At 41.3% G+C, this 21,562-nt stretch overlaps 1 protein-coding gene across 1 annotated transcript; it reads right to left on the minus strand.

The window, feature by feature from the left end:
• Positions 1-5,341: 5,341 nt before the first annotated feature.
• On the minus strand, positions 5,342-14,945 carry myo1hb (myosin IHb). The gene is made up of 31 exons (XM_063480658.1): positions 14,790-14,945; positions 14,284-14,399; positions 12,937-13,135; positions 12,756-12,836; positions 12,479-12,658; positions 12,292-12,390; positions 12,098-12,211; positions 11,909-11,980; positions 11,705-11,824; positions 11,359-11,426; positions 11,167-11,272; positions 10,981-11,061; positions 10,815-10,906; positions 10,623-10,717; positions 10,386-10,432; positions 10,145-10,225; positions 9,951-10,056; positions 9,719-9,836; positions 9,488-9,601; positions 9,313-9,389; positions 9,163-9,231; positions 8,960-9,044; positions 8,676-8,838; positions 8,510-8,593; positions 7,848-7,941; positions 7,539-7,594; positions 7,295-7,430; positions 7,123-7,193; positions 5,671-5,768; positions 5,444-5,543; positions 5,342-5,368 (listed from the first exon to the last, which is right to left on the minus strand). Exons 1-31 carry the CDS (start codon positions 14,913-14,915, stop codon positions 5,342-5,344), a joined length of 3,075 nt encoding a protein of 1,024 aa, XP_063336728.1. The 5' UTR covers positions 14,916-14,945.
• Between the last annotated feature and the right edge of the window lie 6,617 nt (positions 14,946-21,562).

Consider the following 21,562-nt stretch of genomic DNA (forward strand, 5'->3'; position numbering starts at 1 on the left):
CTGGGGTTGAAAGTCTCGCACGGCGTTTCGGCGGGTATATCGGCTTCCGCAAGTGTGACGCTTATTTTGATCGATCAAAAACTAATACAATATAATTTTATATTTATATTTCAATATCACAATAATCTTCCAATTTAGAACTACGAGTTAAAAAAGAACTAACATAAATAAAGTAGACTTTAGCTAATTACTTACAAAAAATTATTTATTTCCCCAAACCATGCGGAGCCGTAGAAGGACTAAAGATCCGCATGCGGCTCCGGAGCCGCAGGTTGCCGACACCTGGTCTAGGGTGTTGATCATTTTCCTAAATCCCTCGTTTTGCACAGTGTTGATGGGAGCCATATCTTTGGTCAGGTGATAAGTAAGTAATTTCTTTGTGCCTGCGGGAGTTCGACGTGTATAGGGAAGCGCTGTATAAGGTTCCCGTTATTGATGTTTGGGTGGTTGACCGGGACAAATTTTCTCCTGTCACTTTCTCGTCACCCCTGACGTGTTCTCCGTTGTTTTTTTCCTGCCAATTTGAGCATCACGGCACAGCTTCTGTATCACGTGGTATAAGGCTCCGCCCTTGTCATTTGTTGAGCAGGAAGAGTGAGCGCTTGTTTTCATGCAGATTATGTCCCGGATCAAAATGCGGTACAATCGTCGTCGTCTTTCTTTCTTTCTTGCTTTCTTTCTTTTTTAGATCGTTGTCATTTGGAAATGAGATCGCACATAAGTATGAATCGAGATCGCGATTTTCTAACGATTAATCGTGCAGCCCTAATAGAGACGCTTAAAAAGTGCTACCCAAAGCTATGCAGTGGTCTCGGTGAATTACGTCAGCCGTACGACATCAAACTGAAACCTGGAGCTCAACCTTTTTCCTTGAAGACGCCACGGAGAATCCCGTTGCCTCTGATGGACAAAGTTAAGCAGGAGCTGGCCCGTATGGAAGAACTAGGGGTGATCAGCAGGATTGAGGAGCCAACTGATTGGTGCTCAGGCATGGTGGTGGTACCGAAGAAGACAGAAGATGTACGCATATGTGTCGACCTTACACACCTCAATGAGTCTGTGTGCCGTGAGAAGTACATACTGCCATCGGTGGAGGAAACATTGGGCAGATTGGCTGGTGCCAGCATATTCAGCAAGCTGGACGCTAACATGGGGTTTTGGCAGATACCTCTGACGGAAAACTCAGCCAAATACACCACTTTCATCACACCGTTTGGGCGTTATTACTTCAAGAGACTGCCCTTCGGGATTGCTTCAGCACCGGAGCATTTCCAGAACAGGATGGTCACAGAGGTCACAGATGGTATGGAAGGGGTGGTTTGCCACATGGACGACGTGCTGGTCTGGGGCAGAACGCAGGAGGAGCATGACTCTCGCCTACACGCTGTGCTGGGCAGGATCCAAAAAGCTGGCATCACCCTAAACATTGACAAGTGCGACATCGCGAAACAGCGGGTGACGTTTTTAGGGCATGTTCTTTCAGCCAGCGGTATCAGCCCTGACCCGAGCAAGACCCAGGCTGTGAGGGAGATGAAGGAGCCACAAAGTGTGAGTGAGTTAAGGAGCTTTCTGGGAATGGTTAACCAGCTTGGGAAGTTTATCCCACAGCTCGCAGAGAGAGACAAACCTCTAAGAGACTTACTGTCTAAGAAAAACTGCTGGAGATGGGACATTGACCAGGCTAGAGCATTTCAGGACCTGAAAGATGCGCTCACATCACCGCCAGTGTTGGCCATGTATGACCCAAGCCGTGACTGCAAGGTGTCAGCGGACGCATCATCATATGGCTTAGGGGGTGTGTTGCTTCAAAGATGGGACGAGGAGTGGAGACCCGTTGCCTACGCGTCACGCTCCCTCACTGCAACAGAACAGAGATACGCTCAGGTTGAAAAGGAGGCTTTAGGTCTGACCTGGGCTTGTGAGCGGTTCCGCAACTTTCTTATTGGCAAACACTTTCAAATGGAGACAGACCATAAGCCGCTGCTGAGTCTACTGGGGGCACAAACTCTGGATGCGCTCCCTCCCAGAATTCAACGCTTTAGGATGCGCCTCATGCGATATTCCTACTCGATTTCGCATGTACCAGGCAAGCACCTGTGGACAGCTGACACGCTCTCACGATCTCCAGTGAAAGCAAAAGAAACACTTCAAGACAAGGATTTGTTGGAGAGCACAAATATTTACGTGGACATGTTAATGGACAATCTGCCAGCTAGCAACAATTTCTTGGAGCAGCTGAGGGAAGAGCTGAAGAGAGACAGCGTATGTGCTCGTGTGATGCAGCTGTGTGAGGAAGGATGGCCCACACATTTCAACAGCGAACCAGCGCTAAGACTCTACTGGGCAGAACGGGCGTTCCTCACCGTACATGACGGTCTGCTAATCAAAGGGGACAGGTTGGTTATACCTGCAACTATGAGAAATGATGTGCTCACCATGCTACAGTAAGGTCACCAGGGAGTGGTTAAGTGCAGAGAGCGGGCACGACAGTCGGTTTGGTGGCCAGGGCTAAGCCAGCAGATAAATGAGCTTGTCCTTAACTGTCGGACATGTTGCCAAGGGAGGGAAAACTGCACAGAACCGCTGATGCCATCACAGTATCCGGGGCGGCCGTGGCAAAAGCTAGGAGCTGATCTGTTCATGCTAAAGGGGAAAACCTACCTTCTTGTTGTGGATTATGCCTCAAGATTTGTTGAGATTGCCCCTCTCACACCTTCAAAGTCAGAGGATGCGATCCATCATCTCAAAGGGATTTTTGCACGTCACGGGATCCCCGAGCAGCTGGTAACAGATAATGGGCCACAGTTTTCAGGGGCAGCTTTTGAGACATTTGCAAAAGTGTATGGCTTCCGTCACATCACAAGCAGCCCGAAATATCCCCAAAGCAATGGCGAAGCTGAACGAGCAGTTAAGACTGTCAAGAATCTATTGCGGAAAGCTGCTGATCCACACTTGGCTCTGCTCGCTTACAGAGCCACCCCTCTGCAGAATGGATATAGTCCAGCCCAACTCTTGATGGGGAGACGGCTTCGCACCACAGTGCCAATACTGCCATCTCTGCTTGACCCCGCACTTCCTGATAGTGTGGTTGTCGCCAGGAGGGAAAAGGAGAGGAGGACTAAAGAGGGACAGTCATATAACCTTCGTCATCGCGCATGCAGCCTCGACAGGCTCACAACAGGCCAAGAAGTGTGGATAACAGACCAGAGAGCCAGCGGCGCCGTTATTGGCAGCCACTCCACACCACGATCATATCTCGTGGAGGGACCTTGTGGGACAATTAGGCGGAATCGTTGGCACCTTGTTCCCATGAAACGCTCTCCAGACCAAACTGAGAGTGATAATGGGGAGCCAGAATCTGCAGAAGCCGGGGAGCAGTGCTCCACGGACGTGCCAGAGACAATTTCTCCAGAGCTTCCATCTACACCCAGAACCAGATCTGGAAGAGTGGTTGTGAGACCAACCAGATTGGACTTGTGACGTATCAGAGGGAAAGGACAGTTTTACACAAGAATACCCCTCTTTCGTAGTATTCTTTGCACAGTAAGGGGAAAAGTGTAAAAGCTAAAAGGGTATCATTTTCAAATATGCATGTTCAGAAGTTGGGAAATACAGGGGGTGTGACGAGTTAGCATGTAAGAATTTGTGTTACTTAACGGGTTAATTAGAGTTAAGATTTTCATAATATAGTATTCCTTATAGGTAAGCGCAGGACCAGACCTTCCAGCCGCAGAGGCAGAATAACCCTCTAAGGTCTGGTGAGTCAATGGTAGTCTACCCACTGATTCTAGAAAGGGGAGATGTGGTGTAATATACTGTGATTGGCTGGTTTTGTGGCACAAATACAACGGTGTACAGAAAGAGTTGAGCGCGCACGGGCAGAAATGTTGAGAGCGCAAGCAACACATTGCGAGCAAGCGCAAATGCAAAAACTGAGAGAGAGGGGCTGCTTTTGTGTGTGTGTATGGATAATAGCAAACACTGAAATACATTTTTTGCACGCAGCAATGAATTTTGTTCACTCAAATTTAGATTTTCTTCTCCTCAAAATAAATTTCTCCTCAAAATGCAACACTTGCACCTGCAAGCTTTTTTTTACGTGCGCTCAATTTTTTTTTACGTGCGCTCAGAATAGTGGCACAAAAATAACGCCATAGTTTAAACACTCTCAAAATTCAACCCTTCGTAGAAAAATAAGAAGTCCAGTTTTACAGAATGAAACCAAAAGCACCTGCAGGTGCCTTTGACGGTGCAAAACGTTTCATCGACATTGTTGTGTTTGTTGGGGAGAAAACTTACAAACACACAGTATAGCACTTCAGAGTCACACTGCTAGCGAACAAAGATTTGTGTGCATTTGACGAGCGCATTCTGTAACGGACAGGAGACACGGCACGAGATTGATTGACAGTGGTCTACAGCCAATCAGGACGCAGAACACAATGCGCTGCAAAAGAAAAAAAAAGAAAAGAAAAGAAAAAGCATGAAAAATTGCCCACAAAAAATCCGCAAAACAGCGAGGCCACTGTAAACGCAGTAGCTGTAAGACTGCTGTAGGGTCATGAGTACTCCAGTAGAGGGAGCTCCTGCCTTTGGAGTTATCACACTGACGCACATTAGTGACCAGGAAGTCAAGCTGGTCCAATGGCCTCCTAGATTTCTCCAGTCTGTGTGATGTTATCATTATGTTGATAACATATCTAAGAAAAACAGGTTAGAGAGTGGCTTCATTCTTATCTGCGACTGTATTGACTGAGTTAGTGTGCTGTAAATGTACTTCAGAACTACGCAATAGTAGCATGTACTGTAAAGGTAATATAACGTTGTTCTCCTCGACATCAAAAAATACTACATCAACATAATTTGCACAATTCATTGGAGTTTCCTCTGCTAGACTAAACCATAATCTGACAATATTGCCATAACAAGGATGTTTTAATATAAAGTTACAACATGGCTGAGGTATTAAAAATGTTACAGTCATGGCTTTGCACACATATATTTCTTTACTGTTATCAAGTAATTCTATGAATGTTTTGTATATATATAATACAGTGTACATACATGAATCTGTTTGTTTACATAGAGATTATTTCAAGTCCAAATATCATGAACAAGTAGAGCTGCTGACATTGTAAGTAAGAACTTTCTACAGCTAAGTTATTGGCAGCATTTGGGTAATAACAGAATATACTTCATTGTATAACATTTTATTGAAGATGCAAAAGTATAAAGCTGCCTTTAATAATGTAAATAGCCATTAAGCAGGATTACAGGGTAAGCGTGGCTGTTGCAACTCTGAGGCTTAAGGAGCACCATTAATCCCAAAGTGCTGGCATCTTCATCTTGACTTGGTTTTTGTTGACTCCTAAAAACACAAAGAGCTCAGTCAGTTGCTCATGTGTTAAGTAATAAGTTATCATTGTCTGAATTACAGACTCACCACCATCAGATGGCCGTTCTTTGCCCTGTAGACCATTGACTCCTGGCCACTCTTGAAGTCGACAAACCCCTCTCTGCCCGGCTGAATGTCAAACCGCACACTACATTTAAAAAAAGAAAAAAAAAAGTATATATACATAATTCCACATAAAAATGTTATTATTTATGATTTTTACCACTTTCATATTTCAAATTCAAATATTGCCACACATGATGCAGACTCTGTACCTGCCCTGCACCACGTGGATGCAGTTCTGCTTGTTAGCAATAACACTCAGCTTAGTCAAGGCTTCAAACAGGAAGTCACACTGCAGAACCAGATCCCCCTGAAAGGACAAATCAGTGCTCTGTTAAATGTTGTGACTTTTCTTCCAGAATCTAAATGGCAGACATGAACTGCTTTAATTTATGGTCTCTCCAACAGTGTCCTTAGACATATTTGACGTACGCTATATGGACTAAAGTACCGGGCCACACCTTTTAATCTTTGAATTCAGGTGTTTTCAGTTCCTTTACCACAGTCAGCTTTTACAAACATTTGTGAAATAACAGGTTGTTATAAAGAGCTCACTGAATTCAAGTGTGATACTTGTGTGATAATAGGACCCAATCATTGTAACAAGTCAGGTAGTGAAATTTCTTTCTTCCTAGATATCCCAAGATCAGCTTTATTAAGTATTTAAACAAAAGTGGAAGCATTTAGGAAATATGAATCTTTGTTTTTGTCACTGAAAAGTCAAAATTTCAGATTGTTGTCTTAAGATTTTGACTTACCAATTCAAATTTAGGCTGAGTGTTGGGCTGAGAATTACTAACTCAAACTACTGAGAAAATAATTTTAAACTGACCCCAAAAAACAGACAAAAACCTTAAAAATTTGGGTTCTTAAATTAAAATTATGAGATAATGATACAAAATTATGACTTATGGATAGGAAAAATGTTTTTTGAGTCAAGGAAAAAAATTCAGATGGAGAAACAAGCTTCCATAAGGATCAACAGTGACTCATCCATGACAGACTGTATTAAGTTACAGAGCAGGTTTGCTGAGTGCTAAGGCTCGTGTTCCATAAAAGTCGCCATTGTTCTCCTGACTCAGTAACTGCAACGCTCCAAACCTCCTCTGGTATTAACATCAGCGCAAAAACTGTGCACTGGGAGCTTCATGGTGTGGGTTTCCATGGCTCCCCAAGCTGTAATGTGTAGTTAGCCCAGTACTTTTGTACATATAGTTTATATTTTTCATCTTAAATTTAAAGACCTAAAAGTGATCATTATAAGAAAAACACTCCAAACTGTTTTTTCAATGTCCTTGGTGTTTTAATAATGGTGCCAGCAGTTGTGAAATCCAGACACTAAATGATTCACATCATTTTCATATTCATTAAGCTATTTAGCAAACTCTCTCCTACTAATTGGAGGCATTATCACGCTGGAAGAGACCACTGCCTTAGTACAGAAATGTCTGATCAAAGGATAACAGTGACCACTTAGAACAACTTTGTACTGATTTGTGGTAATCCTTCCCTGGCCCTCCCTACAGCATGATCTTCCACATCCACTCACTTTAGGGTTTAACATTTGAGTTTTGTTTTTCATTTTATTGGTTGCCCATCTGTAGAGTATAAACTGTATAATGTTAAAACTTTTAAGATGGCTATGGACAGCGGTGTGCAGGTACCTTTTGCTTGCTGTCATCACACGTGACATGAAGGATCAGGAAGTTGTCACTGAGGTTGCTGACCGACACACCTTGAAAAAACAAGGTTAACCTTAAAATACTGATAAAATAACTGTATGTTTATATACTACAGATAACAATGTTTTCTTTGTTTTATTTCCTCACTTGTTACCTTTCAGTGAGCTGTAATCTATCCGCTGTTTGATCTTAGCCTCTTCCACCAGGTAGGCAGCTTCCTGGGTGAAGATGAGCTGCCGGAGTCGAGGTCTGAACCCGTTCCTGTCGTACTTCACCACAGGTACACTGTACTGTGGAGGTCCCGCTCAAAGATCAGAGAAGGTGAAAAAACAAACAAACAGACAACCACACACATGTCAAAGACAGTGTGCTGACTAAATACTAATATTATAATTTACCTTGACTTTCTCATGTTGAATCATCTGAAGCACCTTGATGCTTATATCTTCTGCACCTTAACAAATATTAATAAATTTTAACAGTCAGTGAGAACAGCAATCACTCAGTCCATCATATATTTAGCAGCAGGAGAGGGTTTGCAGAAACAACAATAATGGCCAGTAAACAAGTCCTTGCATTCATCAAACTATAGCAGATTAGTGTTATATATTCTGTCTTGCATTTAAAATCACATAAATTACTGTAGTCTTATCTTTTTTATGCATGTAGGTCCACTTTATGTTAAGAAAATAGTACTGTAGTCTTACAGATCCTGGTGTCTGCAAATGGTCTGCACACACTGAAGGGATAATTTTCTTTTTTCCCTTTGAACAAGGCGCTGGTCTGTGCTTTTAACAGCAGCTGCAAAGAAGAAGTTAAACAGAGAGTATTTTAAGATCAACCTTGGAAATCTGTTGCACAAACTGCTTCCAGAAATAATACATCATGTCATGATGTAAAGAAACCCAAGAAGAGATGAGAAACAAAGTCATTGACATGTATCAGTTTGGAAAGAATTACAAAGCGATTTTTTTGGCTTTGGGACTTCACTGAACCACAGTGAGAGCCACTGCCCAACATGTCAACCTCTGGGTGGCTCAGAAAAGTAACCAAGATAAAGGTTTTGGAGTGGTCTTGTCAAAGTCTGAACCTTAATCCAACCAGTTTTAGGTTTGGGAGCAATGTCACATAGAGACAGGTGGATTTGGAGAGATTTTTTGCCCTAATAAATGAAAAAAATTGTATTTACTCAAGTTATGCTTGTCTAATACTAGGATTTCTTTGATGATCTGAAACATTTAAGTGTGACAAATATGTAGAAAATCAAGAAATCAAGAATGTAGGTATAAAAACACTGGTGATAGGCAGAGCAAGTTTAGGTTATGTTATGCATTTATTGAACTTCCTGCTCACTTACGACGGATTGTACCTGTGCTTTCCTTTGGGGAGTGATTCCTCGAACGTACTTCCTCACCATGTGGCAAATGTAGATCTTCTTCAAGACCTGGGAAACCTGGAGGATGAACAGGAGTGTTGAACGGGCTCTGTTATGTGATATTACAAAAAATGCAGCCTGACATTTAAATATCACTCACTTCCTGCAATATAGGAGGAGGAGTGAGCCAAGAGTCTTTTTCCAGGACGGTTTTGGGAAGGTTTTCCTTGAGCCGCGTGAGGTAGCTGTGCCTCACATAGGCCAGGTACTCACTGTTGTCAGTGCAGGCCGGTTGATGTCTATTCATGAAACCTTTAATGAACCTGGAACAAATCAATAGATCGGTAACCTCACTTAATAAAAGTTCCCAAATGGCTCTCTCACAGCCAATACACCCACCTGCAAGCATCAGCAGCCATTTAACTGTCAAACATGTTAACTTACTTCTTGATGACCTTGACAGCCCATGCTCTCCTCTGACGTTCCCTCCTAGCCATCAGTCCTCTCCAGCAGGTCTCAATCTTTGTGGCTATTTTGATTAGACAAGGCATTGCTTGTTTAACATGTTTTAAGTGTAGTAGGAGCTGATAAATCAAGATGGTTCTGGACCATTAACTAATAGGTTATAAACAAATGTCATGCCCTACCAGCCTCTCTCTGTTTCAGATAGTCTCCTTTCACCTTGTAGCCTTTGTACTTTGCCTGAATCCTTGTTGCTGCAGTAAAGGTTAAAAGGTTCAAAAGGTTGTTGATGTTTACTATAGAAACAAAAATGAATTTTCAGCACAATATCTCACCCAGCTTGTGTTTGCAGACTTGAAAAGCATCTTCTGTTGCAAACAGAGTTCTCGGGTGGCGGATAAAAATCTTTGTCCTTGCGATGAAGGCAAACAGAGAGATTTCCAAAAATGTCTTTTTCCAGGTTAGTCAGCAGTACCCATCTGAAATATGATACTCATCCGTTCTGCCTACCTTCCCATCTTGTACTCATCAGATTTATAGCCCAGGTGTTTGATCAGACACCTCACACCTTCTGCTGCAGTTCCTTTCCAGTTGGGCCAAGTGTCAGGACACAGAGGTTTATACCTGAGCACAGAAGGTTAGCAAAAGACAAAAGAATCCTGATTTTTGTTTTTGTTTTTCATTTTGCATGAAAAACATTAACGTAACTAACTGAAGGTTAGAGCAGTGTCAGCGTGCTACCTCTGGAGAAAGATTTCATATTTGCGACGATAAGCAAAACCAGCACGCCTGACCCTCAGGTGTTCCATCAGTCCCAGGTATTTCACCTGATGCCTTACCAACACGTCATCAAAGTGTCCTGCAGGAGACACCACAACACTAAGAGGTCAGCAGCAGCATGTGCTGATTAAATCTAGACTGACTAGGATGTCTCTTTATAGAAATACCAGATTTTTGATACTCAAGGTCTCACCTGGCTGCTTGGCTTCATTGGGTTTAATGCAGCGGACGTACCAGGGTTCTTTCATCATTAGGATCTCAGTCAGACCCACCAGGCTATTCTTAAACTGAGTCACTACCTGAGGAGTCACAGGAAAGTGGCAGATTACTCCTAAATTCACTGACATTAGTGAGACACTGAGTTTCTATATCTTGTATTGCTCTTACACTTTCAGGTCTCCTCTTGCTATCCGGTTCAGTAGAAGGAAAACAGTGTTTGATGATGGCGTTCTTGGACTGCCGCATAACCTAAGGAGAACAGGAAAACTGTGAGCATTTGTAGGCATCATTTCAGTTCCTGTTTGCCTTATTTAATAGGGTTATTAGAAGTCACATTTTTTGTAATGAGGAATCACCATCCACCAAACTGTCATCTTTACTGGGTTAAATTACATAACAGTTAAATTACCTCTTTCCCATTTCGATACAAAAGATCATTGTTTTTGTCCAAGAATCCTGAAAGTTTAAAGAACAAAAAGAAGCTTCAAGAGTGAAGCTATTTGCTCTGTAGTAAGTCTGTAAGCATGTAGTCAGTTCGCTGGGTTTATGACACTATTGACACATTTTAGCATTTTTCTGTTGTTACACTGACTAATTCAGTGGCATTATAACAGAAGAAAGATATCAATAGTATTTAACGTCTTACCAACAACACGGTATGTAACTTCCCCAGCGTAGTGGAGGAGGCGGAAGTCTCCTCTTTCCAGAGTTTTCCTCGTCTTTTGGTCTGCAAGTTTGTGTCTGCAGGACGTGTAGTTAGTGTAGATTTGTATTATACTTGTAGTTTGATTGTTTGTTGACAACATTAATTCACCACATGTCACCTGTGAAAACTCACGTGACAAAATGAGGGTGGCCACCAATCTTGTCCTCCATCTTTTCCAGGAAGGTGAGATCTGTGGCCTCTCCAGGCCGTAAACATTCTTCATCCTATGAGAGAACAGCGAGAATTATGGCATGTTTTAGTTCATCAGCACGGTATTTGATGTGATGCCTTTTTTTACCAGTAAAGAAATGATTCCTCTGAATTTCTCCTCCACGAGATCACAGATGATCTTGTTGTTGAAATATGGCACTGGTTCCCACTGTGTAAAAGAGAGAAAAAAAACAGAAGAACATTATTTTCTTCTTGTAAATCAACTGTTCTTGAGCCCACATATGTGAAGCAGATTGACTGAATAATCTTTTACCTCGATTCCTTCCATCTCGTACTCCTCCTGCTCTGATTTCAGGGTCAGCTCGATAAAAAGCTGCTGCAGCTTCTCATTGCAGTAGTTGATGCAAAACTGTTCAAAGCTATAAAACAGAAATTAGTCATTGTCACTGTCTTTAATTTGACACCTTTTCTACTGAAGAATCAGTCTCTCTGTGCATGATCTCACCTGTTTACACTGAAAACCTCAAACCCATAGATGTCCAGAAGGCCAATCACAGTCTTCCTGGAAGAGTCCTTTATATAGAAGTGCACATATAATAGGACAGGGTTTTAACATTGAGATCAGACATGCTGTAAACAAGCACTTCTAAAGCATTTCAAGCTTATGTGCTGACTTTACTTTGAGCCAATAAAATTACACTGTGCCCAAAAAGACTGCCAGATATTCAAATCAGATGTTTGCAGATTCACAACCTGTCAATAGACTACCTCAGGACTGCTACCTAACCTTGTTAGCCCAAATCACTCCCTCTTTCTGTGAGAACAATAAGTTGGGTTGCTTTGTTGCTCACCATGTTAGCTAACGACTCATTGATCTTGTTGACTAGCCAGCTGAAAGTGCGGCCGTAGATGGCTTTGGCAAGGGCGTCCCTGGCATACACTGCATGGTCCACAGAGAAAGGACTAAATACCTTTAAGATCAGAATAATGTCAATTAAGATAATTTAGCATTCCAAGCAAGTTAAAATTATTTTATAAGTTAATGTATATGCTACCTCCTCTGATTTGGCTTCGATCTTTCTGTGGGTTAAGCCCTGTTGTAGCACCTGGTTAGGAATCCCCAGCAACTGCAACCAGAAAAGAAAACCAAATCATGTGGCATCAAATTTCTTCGCGGTATCATCAGAAAGTTGCATGAAGGGGGACAAATTGTTTATACTACCTGCTGTTTTCTTGGATTTTACCTTTGACACCCATTGCATCTCCTGGTTGTTGTTAAGCGTGGCGTATCCTCGAGCATCTGCCTCAAACTTTATATTTCCCATGTGGAGCACGCTGGCAATTATTCCAAAGAGGTTCTGTATGAAATCCAGAGATAAATGGTTTTAAATTAATCTCCAACACAAAGACTGTACAAAGATTTAATGTGCATCCTCACCTCAATGTCACTTTCGCTTAAGTCTATAACAGACAGGGCCTTCCGTACCGTCTTCCAGTCACTTTTATCATTGATAGAGCTGACTTTGGCACAATTCCCCTGAAAAAATCAATTAAAAAGTTCAGTAAAGATGTTGGGTTTTTTGGGGATTATGAGCAACATGAATGTAGTGCATTTTTTCCCTGACCTGCACCAAGTAGCGGTAGTGCTTGCAGTTTCTCTCTAGACCAAGCCAGCGGAGCAGATCTTCTTCTCCTCCTTCCACCAGCTGGTAGAATATATGGAAGTTTCTTTCTCCGTGGTTCTGGTGGACCACGCGGGACTTCTCCAGCAGGTAACTGAGAATGTGACCCCCAACTGCACCACCCTGAAAGTGAAAAGGTAATCTTTAACATGTAGTAAATGCCTAAGGTGAAACCTGAAGTCATTGCAGTTGCATTGCAACATGATTTAGATTTGTCCACCTGGTGGTCAAACTGGATGTCCATATATTTTCCAAAGCGGCTTGAGTTGTCATTCTTCAAGGTTTTGGCATTTCCAAAAGCCTGAAATTTGAAAACAAAACAAGGAAGAAAATGTGTTTTAAAAAAACTGCACAGGATCTTGCATAGCAGAAGCTTTACCACGCACATCCAGGACACTGACCTCAAGCACTGGATTGGAAAGAAGCAGTCTGTCACGGACATTGTTGAGGACTTTGGTACTTGGACAGCTGACAGCATAGAACTGAAGGATTTTCTTTGAGGCCTCTGTTTTTCCGGCCCCACTTTCCCCTGAGATGAGGATGAAGTGGTTGTTGAACTCAGACATCATTGTGCGGAAGGCATTGTCTGCCAGTGCATAACTGAAAGCACAGCGAGAGGTCAGAGGCCAACAAAATCACATTTTTTTTTATTTTTAAGATGAGGCAATCCATCAAGTCAAAGAGTTCTTTGAAGCTGAGCTATAATGCTTTTGTGATTGTCAGCATATTCACAGTCATATTGCTAACATGGTATTTCTACCAGTTACATGTTAACAGTGCTCAAGATTTCATTTTACCGTACTTGTATTTACTAATCACCACAAAATGCAATAACTGAGGCTGATTAGTCATATTGTATCTTACATTAATTTATTACAATCATCCAGTTCAGTCTTCTGGGGACCATCAATGTCCATTCGGTAATTGTCAAGATGGTTAAAGTCTATCAACCAAATGTCAACTTTGCAGGATCTACAGGTAGGTCAGGGATTTGCAAAGACAGTAGGATTCATTCATTTGCTAGGAATCATGAATCCATCTGTTCTTTCATTTGCTGAGATATTTTAATCTGGAATAAAGGCATGCCACATAAATCTGATCATTAAGAAACTGAATTTTCACACGAAGCTTTAGAACAGAACTAAACACATTTACAGCCTGGAACAAAAAACGGTTTGGGTTTCTCTCTTGTGGCCAGGAAGAGGGAGGTCTGGACTCTGTTTATACTGCTAGCCCTAGATAAGTGGCAGAAAATGGATGGATGGATGGATGGATGGATGAACAGATGGATGGATGATGGTGGATGTCAGTACAAGTGACTATAGCTTCTAGCTGTTGCCTTCAGCTAAATGGAGCCACTTTACTGAACCACAGCTGTGTTTGTGGTTTTGTGATAACTTTTGAAATATACAGTACCAGGGTGGATGTGTCCAAACTGTAACCTTAACTATGTGATAAATAGTATGGATTGCAGTTTGAAATGTCTGTGCTCCTTTTTTGTGATGAATGAAACAATATCAGTTTACGATCCAGTCTACAGAAGCACCTCGCTAACCAAACTAGGTAGCGTTAGCTGATCCCGTAAACACCACCCTGTTCTCTAAAACATGATCAAGTCAAAGTTGTCAAAGGCCAAAATGCCAATCTGAAGCTTCAGAATGCTAATCCACAAACCACTGACGTCACGGTGGCTAAGTACATCTTTTATGTACAGTCTACACAAATGACATGCCAGAAACAACTCTTACATGTGAGGCGGCAGCTCAAAGAAGTTGACTCCCATGTAGGTATCCATTTGCTTCTTGCTGTAGATGTCTAACTCTTTATATGGGTTGACTGAGACAAGAAGAGTCCCAATGTAAGTCTGTGGAGAAAGACAAGGAAAATAACTTATGGTCTGCAACTCTTGCTTTTGATGATAGTGATTGTTTTCCTTAAACATTAGGTGACATTATGAGAAGGTTCCCGGCAATGTGCTGTCCATGTAGCTTAACAATGATAAGTAATTTTAGCAAAAGAAATAAGTTCAGTTAATCACTTGTCATGACCCAGTGGGTAGCACTGACCTTTATAGTGCTCACTCTGCAAATGAAAAGAACCAGAGCTGCTGATTCAGCAACACGCAGAGCCCGATTCAGCAGAAGACAACGCAGCATTAGGACGTTGTGGGGTTGAAGGTTGAGGGCATAATGTTTAATTAGAGTAAGAGAAAGAGAAAGGCTACCCAAAATGACACCACACAGGAAAGACTCACGTAAATTAGATTCTCGTGGAACCGTTTCCTCAGGTTGTCCAGGAAGGCAGTCTCACTCGTGTAGGTGTCCAGGAGAACAAAATCCTGGATGCCAACGCGATCCCGGGCTGTCAGGGAGGCCTCCATGTTTCTCAGGATACGGTTACACCGTTCCTCCAGGCTCTAGGCCAAAGAAGGAACACATCAGTGAAATTACATACAAAAGGGGTATCATGCTCATTTTAGTTTAGTTTAATGTGAGCAAAAGCACTAATGCCAGTATTATCAAACTATTAATTTACAAAACAAATGAAAAACCATCTGCATTGTTTATCAGTCAGTTTACTGGCACTTAGTTTCATGGCTTTTACTTGGTAGAAAGATGATGAGACAGGTGGTTAATGTCTTTATCAGTAAGAAGGCTGTAAAACCGATGAAGATTCAGATGTCTGGCTGTTTAAATTGACAGCGACCACAACCACTCTAATGACTGATCCATCTTTAATTTACAACAGAATGTTTCCTCATGCAAAATCGTGCAAAATCTCCCCCCTCAACCCATCCAGCTGGCCTGACTGGACAGTTCTGGCTTGTTGGCCAGTTCTGGTCCACAGGCTGTATATTTGACACAGCTGAAGTCAAACAACATTACAAAAGCTACTCTACAGATAATGTGTTTTTATTATCCCTGCTGTTCGGATGGGATGGATGGAACATATGCCCCACCTTTTTCCTTTGTGTCTTCAAAAATTATCCTGTTTTTGTTGAGGTTTTCATCAGTGAGGAACACATGCACACACACATACTTACAATCTTGTCAGCCTAGGATATACGGTAAATGTCCCAATGGGCACCTAATTTCCTGAATGTTTGTCCCTATATCTGTGACTTCCAGTCAGAGCCATTTCTGGCCTTGGCTACATCCTCTATGCTCTTGATAAATCTAAATTCAGCCACCACTATCTAATCTGCTGCTGTTTTTTTTAAGAGCCATTAATCTTGTTCATGACAGGGATATATTGGGCACCAAAAAATCCATGTATCCTAAATAGTAAGCTGATAGTAATGCTAAATGCCTCTTTAAAAACACAAGACAAAATAAAAGAAAAAAGGTATTAAGCAAAAGTTGAAACAAATATAAATTTGATCAGCTTCAAAAGCCCACGAGTAGTAGCATTTATTTTAGTATGCATAAATACAGGATATGTTCCGCTTCTTAATACACAACTAATTTTATGCCAGGTAAAACGATCAGCAATGCACTTTAATTACGGTGCTGCGATGTTATGAAAGAGCCGTCCAGCACTGCGCTTCAGTAGTTCAGCTCTCATCACTGCCAAGTTGACCTGTCACTAAGTCAAAGTAACTGACACTGACAGGTCAGTCGCCAGTGAAACAAGCTGCTGATCTACTGACCCAGCAGAAATTCACATCAAAATAAAATGAAAGCGACATGTAATTATGAGATCATTAAAACAGAGAAAAAATTGTTTGCATAAAGCTGCTTACCACTAAGGTCCTCAGTGTGCGTGCCTCCAGGTACCTTTTCTGAACTGAGCTGAACATCTGGGTTTTATTGAAGGGAACACAGGAAACTCTGATAGATTACAGTCTCTGCTTCCTTCAATAGGAAACCATCAATAATGTAGTGAGTACGCAACAAAGGAAGCTTCTCTCTAAATATGTATCTGTGTGCGGGGGCGCATGTGTAGATAGATGCAACATGGGTGACAAATTAAAGGAAAGACTGAAACCCTTGACCCCGACAGTGTCAGGATCCAGTGTTTCTGTTATGGGGTATTTTGGTGATATACTTCAGGTACACTTGTTCCCTTGGAGGGAAGTGTTACCGTCATCTTATTTTTGTTTTGTTTTTTTAATTTGTAGTCTCCTTCAGGATGAAAATGCCACATCCCTCCAACAATCCATTGGGTAGATGCATCAAAATCAACCCAATTCAACAACTATGTGAGACTTTAAACTAACGTGTTACATACAACATTCCTGTAAAATCTTCCTTTAATTAGTCACTTGTCCCTCAGTTTTCTTGTACTACAAACTTGATTATTGCGTCCATCCTTTAAAAGAAATGGGGAAAAAAACTGCACAAAGGTACATTACTTCAGCAAAAATGAGGAGATACTAATCACAGTAAACAACATCCATCCATTTAGCCATCCAGCTGCTTGTCCAGTTTTAAGGTCGCAGTGGTGCCGGAGCCTATTCTTGCTGTCATAGGGTGAAAGGCTGGGTCATCACAATAACACAGGCCTAACTCAGAGTGACTATTAGAATCACCAATCAATCTAGCATGCATTTCACTGGGCAGTAAGAAGAAGAATGAGTAACCAGAGAGAATCCACCTTAAGCAAAATAATGAATTTAAACTCAACCAAAGTCAGCTATATGGTTTAATGACTGCAAAGCATGTAGAAGAGATTTTTTTTTTTAAAATAGAGATTGACAAAATTAAGATAGTTGAAAAAATGTCTGCAAAACAGTTTCCAGTTTTACAAAAAAAAATATTTTATCAGAAACGTTTGTAAATATGCTTCTGTTTAGTTTCTATCAGACTCTAATTTAAGACAGTAGACTGAAATATAACAGCAGTAGTAGTAAAACCAGAAACTGCAAGGGCAGTCTGCTGTTGTTGGCACTCTGTAGGCATCTGTTATTGAATGTTTCACTGCGAGCGCAGGGCAGGGATTTTCTGCCACTCAAAGGAAATCTGACCTTTGCTGAACACAAATCAGGCAGGAAAACCGAACTATGCTGCGAGAGGATGGAGAAAAAGCAAAGAGGCGATAGATAACAGGTTGGCTTTCTTGACATACTGTCATCTGATTCAAACTGGAAAAAAAACAAAACAAAAAATGTGTAAACAAACAAAACACAGCAAGCTTGTATGAAATATGAAATGAGCACCTATTGTAAACATCACATTTGAACAGGAAAGTTTATCTGACTGGTTGACCATCACCCGAGAGGGCGCTCCATTGTCCCTATCTATCCAGTATGGTGCAGGATCTTGTTACCTAGCCACAAAGTGGCAGTTAGGCTCCTGAAAGAGATAGCACTCCTCGTGGGCCATTGACTGACACCGTGCATCACCCAGGGCAACACACATTTAAGGGGCTCCAGGTGTCTAAAGAAACCCGACCTTGAACAGGCCTCCACCACACCGGACAAGTACTGTACCTCCTCTGTTGGTACTGTTTCACACAAGCAATCTGTAACAAGCCACAAAGCCGCAGCGCTATCTTTGGAAACGTTCTTGCATTTCTGGCAAATAAAGATTTTACTAAAAATGCATTACTCATGGGGACAGTAAGCAAACATTTTGTTTATGGCGGCACATATTAGTGTTAGTCTTAGCACCCTGTAGGGGGGCTAAGCAAGTGAATACACAATTCACAGCCTTTTAGCCAACTGTTCACCTTGTCCTCTAACAGAGGAGATACTCTGTTATATTGATACTGATTAGCATATAGTGTCCAGTATTTACTGTCCTTATTGGTAGAAAGAAGAGCAAGCAAGTACTGCGTGGCTTTGATGCCTCTGATATTATACAACATATACAGCATATGGTTACAGTTGCACAGCATCATATTTAGTAAGAATTTCTGGATTCTGTTCAAAACTGCATTAAGTTTGCTTTTCATCCTGTAACTTTAACTTTAAAACAAGTCTTTACCCTTAAATGATTTATGTCTCGACACCATGAGAAATGCAAATGCATGAATACACACACACACACACACACACACACACACACACACATCCACCACATCTTACTTATAATCCATTTTAGTCTTTTTCTACACTCCTGAGGGAAGGTTGGCCTCTCAAGGCACTAAATGTGCCACTTTGCTGATGAAGTCATATCATATGTTTAGAGCTTTTTTGCCAAAAAACAAAAAGAAAATTAGAAAACAAACTGTGAACTGCTCCATCAGCTGAAAAGAAGATTAATACGGGCTGTGTGAGGGGGGAAAAAAACAAAAACAAAAAACAGGGATAGCTATTACACCACCATATTCTGTGCCAATAAAATATTTGATGTTACACAGTCGTCTTTCATTATGCTGGAGCGATCATAATAATCATAACACATCTTTAACCCTTAGAGAGAGACCAGATTTTCTTCATATTGTCTCATTTTACTGCTCCAAACACCACATGACTGTGGATTTGACACAACTGCATCCAAGTTTAGTTACCTCCTTTACTTCCAAAGGCTTGTGCGTCATTGTTGGGTCAGTCTTTTGTGATGAACTTGATAAATCCAAATGTCACTGAACTTCAGTCCACATGTATGTAAGTCGGGCAGACACAGCCCAGGACAGCAGTTTTAGTAATTGAAGGTTTCTTCTATAGTGCAGTTTCTTCAAGTTAGCACAGGTATGTAACCGGTAATCTATTCTCTGCTTTGATGCTCATTGGTCTCTAATCCACATACTGGCTTGGAGCTGTCCTGTTACCACAACTAGGGACAGACTGGCTTAAGAGGAGGAGGTGGAGGAGGGTGGCACTGCTGCTTCCTGCTGGGCTGGAGTCCCTGCATTGTTTGTAATGAGGCCGTAATGAGCTGCCTGGCTATGGAAGGACTGGGCTACTTAAACTTTCATGGAGCAGGCAGCAAACACTCATTCAGCGCTTCACCTGAATGTTGAACAGCTATGCTGTGTGTTTAAGGAAGATAGTGCATGCATGTAGATGCGTGTGTGCATGACTGTGTGTGCGTGTGCAGCTATGTAATACAAGGATGTAGTAACTTTATCCACCCAAAGACCCCTTCTCACCCTCCTCCCCACAAAATTACAGTGCAGGTATTCGATTACTGATCTTTGATTAGGCAGATGCATTTCAAACTAATTACTTGGTGCTCTATAGAGAGCGGATGATCACACCAGTTTGGAAAAAAGTTTTTAAGTTACACTTAAAAATTCAAAACTGATTTCACGTGATTATGTAAAGCAACAGCACTGATTTAATAAAGTTCCAATTTTTTTTATGTCAGCTGTTGAAAAACTAAGGAGCCGAGAGATGCAAAAACATATCTGTAGTTAAATCTTAAACAAATATTTGAATCTGTTTGACCACTTTTTGTTTATGATTAAATTAACATTCATCGCATGTGGCTAAGACACGCTCCACCCTAAACAAGCCGGCAGGAAGCAGGTGTATGTATATTTAATTTAATTTAATTTGTGCAGCACCAGGCTGACTAGAGAGAGATGATGCTGGAACTTGCACCAGTGAACATCCCCAAACTTTCCGATACACTGAGCAGTTTTATCATAATAGATCGCATCTGGTGCTTCGGCGTCTTCTTTTTCTTGTGGGTCAGCTGGCTCAGTTGTGACACGTGTAACGTTGCCCTCTCATTCATTCTCTTTAAAATTTAACATTGCTTCCTCCAACCATCAACAAAGGCATCTTGCATTACTACCTGAAGATCGGAGGAATCGCACGGTGACATAAGAGAGCATTCTGGTAAAATGGCCATTAACATAATGTAATCCATTATGCAACAACTGAGAGATTTCTGTGAAGAGGATTCCTTATACACTGTGCCACAGACGCCATGTCTTATGGAAAAATGACAACTCCTTTGGCATTTTTTTCCTGAAGTGATTAATTTTGTCTCACACACAATTATGGTTGAAAATATTTTTTTCAAATACTTTTTTTTTTAGCATTAAATCAATAAAGAAGTGAGAATATGTGTTTGTTTTAAATTGGATGCCTGACATTTAAAGTGCAATTTTACACCTTACGAGTAAAAGAAAACAGAGATTTTACACTATCCATCATATGTTGTACAAGGAGGAGCAGTTTTTGTTATTTAAAGTTGCTTACTGTTATTGCCAGTGTCATAGCTGAGTTATAAAGCAAGCCTTATTGATAAGATTCATTACATCTCTTCAGCAACTGAATCAAGGCGATAATTCAGAATGACTCAGATCTGGTTTCTAAAGATTTGAAGGATGAGTGACCTCACGTATCCTCAAAACACTGTTTGTTCAAATAAATATTCACACACTATTAAACATTCAGATAATTCCATATTCGTGTAAACAGATTGCTGTGACCAGGGCAGGACCCTGAAGGCCAAAACCAGCTGTGAAGTTATCAGTTTTAGAAGCGTTGCCTTCAGTGACACAATAAGTGAGCAGCAGCAAACTGTTTAAGGTATTTAAACACGAATGACTCTGCTAAACTAAGCGCTTATAGATCTGAAATGTTTTGTCTTTTTTGTAGATTTCAAAGCTTACCTTTTGCTCCATGCTGCAGTTCGCTGTGCAAGTCAAAGAATCTCAGCTGAGATTTTGTACTGCTCTGCGTGAGCCCGAGCACCCAGCTGACGAGGGGACAGAGTGGCACACTGTATATTCTACCTATACACTGTATTTACGGCCGTCCCATAATGCAGCAGCCTCAGCATGTCCTCACAGCGTCCTACTTTTCAACAGCTTTTATTTTCAGGTTGGCCTTATTAACTTACAAGGGTACTGAGAACTGAAGGAGTCAGCTACTCCCAACAGTCCGAACTATTCAAGAAGGTATCTTTTACTTTTTAACCCAGCAGCTGTTCAAGTTTCACAACTAGTGTAATGTTTTCTATGTATGCAACATTTACATTTCAGCACTGTTATTTCAATCAAAGGTGATGAATAGTCTACTTAAACCTGTACTCAAAATGCAACCCTGAGCCCAGAGTCAGAGGAGCAGGGGGCCTGAGAAGTAGTCAAAGATTCAAAAGCCCTTAGTAAGCCCCACAGGAAGATGAA

Source organism: Pelmatolapia mariae, linkage group LG7, assembly GCF_036321145.2.
Source record: "Pelmatolapia mariae isolate MD_Pm_ZW linkage group LG7, Pm_UMD_F_2, whole genome shotgun sequence".
NCBI classification, from domain to species: domain Eukaryota; kingdom Metazoa; phylum Chordata; class Actinopteri; order Cichliformes; family Cichlidae; genus Pelmatolapia; species Pelmatolapia mariae.

Coding starts and splice junctions, on each gene's coding strand:
- myo1hb (XM_063480658.1), bottom strand. CDS start 14,915: ATGGAGGCCTCCCTGACAGCCCGGGATCGCGTTGGCATCCAGGATTTT. Junction 11,427..11,704: donor ATGAGTCGTTAGCTAACATG/GTGAGCAACAAA, acceptor TTCTATATAAAG/GACTCTTCCAGGAAGACTGT. Junction 10,433..10,622: donor AGTTACATACCGTGTTGTTG/GTAAGACGTTAA, acceptor TTAAACTTTCAG/GATTCTTGGACAAAAACAAT.